Genomic DNA, 7,062 nt, shown 5'->3' on the forward strand with positions numbered 1-7,062 from the left:
TTTTAAGAACTGTCAAATGAGACCTTTCCAAATATCAACCCACCAAATTTTAATCAATCAAAAAGGCAATCGAGTAAATGGCAGTGTTCCAAAAATCCTGCCATTTCTGATAGGAATCCGAAATGCTATGAGAATCTATAAATCTTATCCGAAACTGTATTCCCTAATAAATCACATTAAAAAGTTTGCAACATGTTTGCAAATCTACAACGATTATAAGGAACGTGATTTATAATGAATTAAAGGTAATTTAAAGTAAATTGTATATATGTATATATATGCCATGTTTAGGTTATACCACAAATACATACTTTCTATTTGGTTACGTATAAATGGGCCTTAACACGCAATATAATTATAACCTTGTATATTTCAACTTTTTTTGCAATATGATACAAATATATTTTGCAAAAATTTTAAAGAAAATTTTAGGTCAAAAATCAACATGCGGAACAAACGGTGGTGGTCCACTATCAGTATTATGTTTGTCCATCTAGTGACGGTGGTAGTTCAAACTGGTGGTAGGTGGTGTTGGGCGGCTTAACGGTCCAAGGAGCAGGGGTGGCTGGCAGCTCGATGCGGGAGAAGATGAAGTGTCTCCCGTACGACCCTCTCCGAGGACAGTAGCTGTTTGAAGCCTCCCATTCGGGACCTCATCTGGCTTGGCGAACCACTTAATCAATCACTAAATCAATAACGACGAGAATTAGGACAAAAAACAAACACATTAAACAATTTACACAGATACATTTTAACAAAACCGAATGGTCTTGACAGAAACATGTTTCAGAAATGCGGACGTTGACTCCGGGTCTGCAGGTCTGCTGCGAAACGACCCAACTCCAAACCAAATCCGGTGACAAAACACTATAATAAAACTGAGGCGTGACATAGCCTGGAGTGTGTGGATGAGTCACTTCTCAAATTTAACATTAATATTAGGGATAAAAACCGTATAATAATTATCTGCTTTAACAACTCATGTTTGGTAAACTACAACTGTTGACATTTAACTGTGTTCTTTGTACAAAGTTTGTACAAAGTACCAACATTACGGCAAACTTCACCAAGCTAGTTATGAAACTTTGATTATAAGACAGACATTGTAACTAGGAACAAAACTAAACTCGATTGAGATATCAATGGTTATCAAACAAACAACTATATATATGTTATATAGGGCCGCTTTCCCAATCCCCAAGTGTGGTTTAAGTTAAACTAATTTAAATTTAAACTATAGTTTAAACTCTATATCACTTTCCCGACTGTCCAGTTGCGTTGGTTTAATTTATCCTTGTATACAACAGTGTTGGCACTACTTATTCATCATTTCATCTACATTTTTGAAGGTAGCTGTTTTTCTACTTATTCCAAGGCCTTTGGGAAATTCACAAGCTCATATCATATGATATTTTTACACTTTGTCAAACAAACTGCAAATTGTCTTTACAAATTGTCAAACATGTGTTTTTGACATCACCTAAAATTATGTTATGTAAACATTACGTTTCATTTTTATTAAAGTTTCCTGTCAAGCTACATTGATTCGCCTAACGCAATTTAAACCGGTAACTAATCTTATTTCAAAATGGTTGTTCAAAGTTTTACTCCGTCCATCAGAAGTGAGCACGGGAAATTATTGGAATTCAGTCCGTTTAATATTTCGGAGGAAGAATGTTCCAAATTGATATTTGAAGACAGATTACAACTTGTGAACGGAGATGGAATTATGGTCGATGAGGTACATTTATAAATTATATATAAACTACTATAATAAGGCAATAAATATAAAAGGTTACGTTAGTATTTAATAACCAATTGTGTATCTGAATTAACCTTAGGATACAGGCTCGATCCATGGATATTTTCTTACTTAGCTCCAATCTTTAAGTGGTATTTAGCAATAAGTCAACATACAAAAATAACATGAAGGGTTGTTAGAATAAAGGAAATTGATTCATGTCTGTTCATTTGTAGTTTATCTACAATAGTTCTTAGCATACCATTTGTTTTAAAATAATTATTTTAAAATATAAATAGCCCAGACGACTTGTTTTACAAAACCAAACAGAATAAAATATGTGTAAACAATCTCCAAACCCAAGTTAAGAATAGTATTTTTATAAATATCGTGGGCTATAAATTAAAAATAGTTTGCGGAATTATTTAGACCAATATCGGGGTCGTAGGGTATTGAAAATTGCAATAGTATAAGTTTTACTTCCTATTTAACAGAAGAAAATAAACATAGCAAGCAATAATCGTACTCTAACCTACTCTACCCATGCTGGCTGGATAGCTAAGGGCTGGTCGCCTAACATTCAAGAGGTCATCAGTTTGATCCTGAGAAAAGTCAGAACTTTTTTGATGGTTCAAAACTGGACCCAGCTGTCCCTTATCCTGAAAAATGAAAAAGCTGACTTAGTCAGTACCAAAGCTACACAGATTACCACACAATTCTACACTCATCCTTCACTCGTATTTTAGTTAAGATACGCATCTAGATGGCCTCCTCATCTCAATTGATAATGACAATAGTTATGGGATATCATTGTCTAACAAAAGTGATCTCAACAGGTGATAATTTCGGTGGAGCAGAGTGAACAAGGGGCAAACATGTTCGACGTGTTTCAGTACAGTCAGGACAAAAACCTCGTGTTAAGAACAATGAGTCACGTGACCAAGGACTTGGAAACCTTGTCTGAGGTTAGGAAGATGACGTCAAAACTGCTGAGGATTACTAACATGGCTGACGTATACAGGTGAGTATGGAAAGAACGGGAAAGAAGTGTGAGGAGTTAAGTTAACATACATACTCTATTCTTACCTATGTTGAAGACCTGACTGTATACAATGGAAAGTACGTGGTATTAGTGCTAACACTTTTACCAAGACGCAACAGATAACATTGGCCAGAAAACATAGCTTACTCGCTTGTTGGGCTTCTTGTACTGTTTAGTAGGATACATCAAACATAAAAATGCTTAGTAGTTTTGGAGAAGATACTGGTGCTGATGTGTAGATTGGTGTTAAAATATTATTCATATCGATATCAGTTTACAGCGAAATTCAGAAAGAAGAATTAAGTTTTTTTTCAAATGTTATATAATAGTAGGAAACACCTAATTTATTAGGAAAAGGCAATGTCCAATAAATAAAAACACTTTCCCTCTTTTAGAAAACTCTTTTATAAAACTAGAATGGCTGTTACGCACATGTGATAAATGTTGTATGCCTCAAAAATCGTATCGCAAAGTACACTTTCCAACTTATAAGCTAAAACCACTCATACATATAATGTAACGTCATTAGAAGGACGGTAGAAAAAATACTTTTCCTAATACCAATATTTGCATATACGGTATATTTTCAGAGTGTTCATGGTGGCAACAGATCTTGAGCGAAAGACGGGGACCAGAGTCAACGCAGAGTTGCCCAAGACGGAGTGTGAGACTCTGATCCTGGAAGGTGCGAATGTTCTGTTGCTAAGGAGACTCGCCATGAGTCGACTGACAGGCGAGGTTACAGCGAGAACTGTCAACAATGATGGCGAGCTTTGTGAGGCCCACTACGTGGTAATGACCGACGTTGATTTGATCATAGTTAAATGTAACAGAATTAACTTAGCCATCGCATCACCATAAGATGGCTGTAATCATGTGAACTTGTTGGTGCAAACTATTGTGTCCAAATATTGCACCGCAAACAATTCTCCATTTACTATACACAGAGTAGACTTCATCCAATATAAAAATGAGTAGCCATAATACAACAAAAAACATTCATCTGTAAAACATAAGTTGTGAGTTTAGAGTAGCCTTGTTACTCCCCAGGAAGTAAAAGCCTTTTAAGCTCCTAAAAAAGGCATCTGTTGTAAAATCTGTTGTAACCTTCTTTTGTGCATCGATTGATTTAATCGGTTTTAGCTTATTTTTGTATTATTGACAATTGTTCAACATATTGATAGTATAATATATGCTAACACAATCGTAATAGACTATATGATTAACTTACTAAACAGTTTTTCTTTAGACCTTAACGTAAGAAAATTTGTTTGTTTCCCGGCTTGATTTTATAACAATAATGTTGTAACTAAACGAAAAGTATAGTTCATCACACGGGCAAATATACCTTAGGCCCAGTATTAATCATGTTAAGAATCAATGAAAATTCCCTATTAAACAATACCTACGTATGTGCTTTCATTCCATTCGAATTTAATTCTATGTTAATTTACCACAGGTGAAAGACGTTACACATGATGTGATACAGGTTACAAGAGTGGTAGGATCAGAGACGATGACCACAGTGATGACGTCATCAGGTAGGATCATACGTCACCAGTGGTCCACGTCACAGTATAGGCTACAGTCACAATCCATGTGGAAAGAAGGGGAGCCCCTCCAAGGGGTGGGGGAGGTAGAGAAAGAGGTCGAGGAAGAGGTCGAGGAAGAGGTTGAGGAAGAGGTTGAGGAAGAGGTTGAGGAAGAGGTGGAAAATGGAGAGCCTACAGTTGATATGGACGCCTACTGGAAGAGGAAGCAGGAAGAGCTTGAGGTTCTAGGAGACTACTCGGTCCGTTGCTCCGTTGTAAGTATTTAATAATTTAATACAAACAATTTTGTTAAAATCAATAATCATTGATATTGAATTGATATGATGAGGTATTACCATAGGACTCCTAATATTGTCGATGTAACGATGTCGATTTCAAACCCGAAGGTTCGTCATCAGTCGGGGTCTAGGTTGACTAAGTTTCAAAAGCTGTATCCCCCTGAAGGGTTTCGTAGAAGATATGATCATACTGAATACTTTACAATAAACACGAATTTGACATATCAATTAGGGACAAAAACCAAGGTTTTGAAATATGGGTTAACCTTACTTTTACCTGGAAACAAGTTGCCAACATATCTAGGAACCCCAACGGATGGATACAACTTTGAAATTTGGTTGACCTATATTCCACCTGATATCAACCTTTGAGTTTGAATTAAAATCGATTTCGTTGGATCGACAATATTAGGTTTGCTAAGGTAAGACCTCATCATATCAAATTGATATAAGCAATCCAGAGGCTAAAAAAATTATTGATGATTGACAATTACCATTCCAACAACTTACTGAACATTGTGACCATTAACAAATTAAATACAATATTCAAAATATCATTTGGTTAAATGAGAGATGAACAATTGTATAAATATATGAACTTAAGAAAAAAGTAAGGGAAATTCTCAAAAGTTTTAGTTAAATTAAAATATGAATAACTGTACTTTATTATTGTATTTTTATTGATGAATACAACATTCTTGTGACATAATTATTTAAACCGTAAATAACATACTATATTCACTAGAAGTACTGTATTGTATTGTACAAGTATTGTAGGTAGTTGTTGTAAAACGAGTTGAAAAAGGGTGTTAAATAAAAAAATATTGTGTTCAAACTTTGATAAGTTGTAAACACAGTAGATTATTTTTTATTTATTTTCGTCCCAGCTCATAAAATAGTTGTAACCGTGGTTTAGTCGCTTGTTGCGTCATAATCACGTAGGTACCATGTCCAGAAATATCACGTTGTTGTGCTAGTCGGTCGCTTGGACATCATTATGTTTACATGAACACAAACACACGTACGTTGTTACTAAAATTTCAAATGGTTCTTCTGGACGGAATACAGGCCTGTGGCCTGTGACAAACTGTACTTAATTAATTGTAAGTCGTTGCATCTGGCTGGAAAACTCTCTTTCAGTATGAAGTAACATTCAGTGATCATGACGCAACTAGCGTCAAAACCGTGGATGTAGATACAACTATTTTTAATCTAAGACGAAAATTAAAGGTAAATAAACTACTATATATTTATCTTACTAGTTCAGGGGCAAACCACAACAATGAATAGATTGAAAACTTTTATATCAAATTCAAGGTAGACGTTACATGTAAATTGACATTGACTATCAGTAATCAGTTTGCTATTCATAGAGAACCTAGTTAGAACCATCCCATTATGAGACGATGTTCATAATTTAGCTACGAATCAAAATGAAGTTTCTTTTTTTTATTAGGTGATACATTTGAATTTAAAGTCATTATTGTTTCCTTCTTAGAAAAGAACTTCTTTTACACAATGACTTATCAGCTCATCGTACCTTCAAAAGTAAATCTTTTGTTACAACTGGAAAACAGTTACAGTAAAAAATGTGGTTATATACAAAATCGTATTGTGAATATAATAGTTAACTCTGTTCATATTCTAGCAAACAAAAACGTGGAATTACTTATGAAAATAAAAATACAAATTCCATATTAATTTGAGTGTTGAACACATATTTATCTATTCTAGTCCGTTCATTATCAATAACTAAATAATATTAATTAAATATTTACATTTACCTAAAGTAAAAATAATGCATCATCAATGTAATCATTGCTACCATAAAACATAACAAGTGCAAGTGCTTTTTGTAATATTAATTAATTATTATTAGAACATTGAAACCAATTAATCATTTAATGTTACATGCTATACTTTCTCTTTTCCAGGCACATGATATGTTAGCTGACCTGATGAAGAATATTCTTTTCGAAAAGCCAACTGATCCGATCGATTTTGCAGATAAGTTTCTCTCGGAGTTTTTGGGCATTTCTAGAGAAAACGGAAATGAAAGTCCAAAGTATGTTTAAGACATTGTGAATACCCATTGGTTGACTTTGATCTAACCTTGACCTATGTAGAAGAAATCCCATATCTACAAAAATAGTTTTAAACATTCCTAAATTTGAAATCTTGTACCATAAACTATTTCTGTCTTATGAACCCATCATAAATTATGAATACACCTATATACAATAAATACTAAATCATAAATGTAATACAAGTTTTATGATTCAAACGAAATTCTGTCAGTGCTATTTGTCCATTTCAAATTTAAATTAAGCTAATCAACCGATTTAAATATAGTTACAAATATTCAGGAGTCACATTTCACCTGTTAAAGCATAAGTATGTGCCGCTCTTTCTTGGCCTAACAAATAATGAGATGCTTATACTCCACTG

At 34.1% G+C, this 7,062-nt stretch overlaps 1 protein-coding gene across 1 annotated transcript; it reads left to right on the top strand.

The window, feature by feature from the left end:
* The first annotated feature begins 1,518 nt into the window (after window positions 1-1,518).
* Window positions 1,519-6,689, top strand: LOC128992998 (ciliogenesis-associated TTC17-interacting protein-like). The gene is made up of 5 exons (XM_054416749.1): window positions 1,519-1,741; window positions 2,578-2,762; window positions 3,374-3,575; window positions 4,243-4,590; window positions 6,549-6,689. Exons 1-5 carry the CDS (start codon window positions 1,589-1,591, stop codon window positions 6,687-6,689), a joined length of 1,029 nt encoding a protein of 342 aa, XP_054272724.1. The 5' UTR covers window positions 1,519-1,588.
* Window positions 6,690-7,062: the final 373 nt, after the last annotated feature.

The sequence above is a fragment of the Macrosteles quadrilineatus genome, unplaced genomic scaffold (assembly GCF_028750875.1).
Source record: "Macrosteles quadrilineatus isolate MER2022 unplaced genomic scaffold, UCM_ALF_1.0 Scaffold_4__1_contigs__length_99947679, whole genome shotgun sequence".
Lineage (NCBI taxonomy): Eukaryota > Metazoa > Arthropoda > Insecta > Hemiptera > Cicadellidae > Macrosteles > Macrosteles quadrilineatus.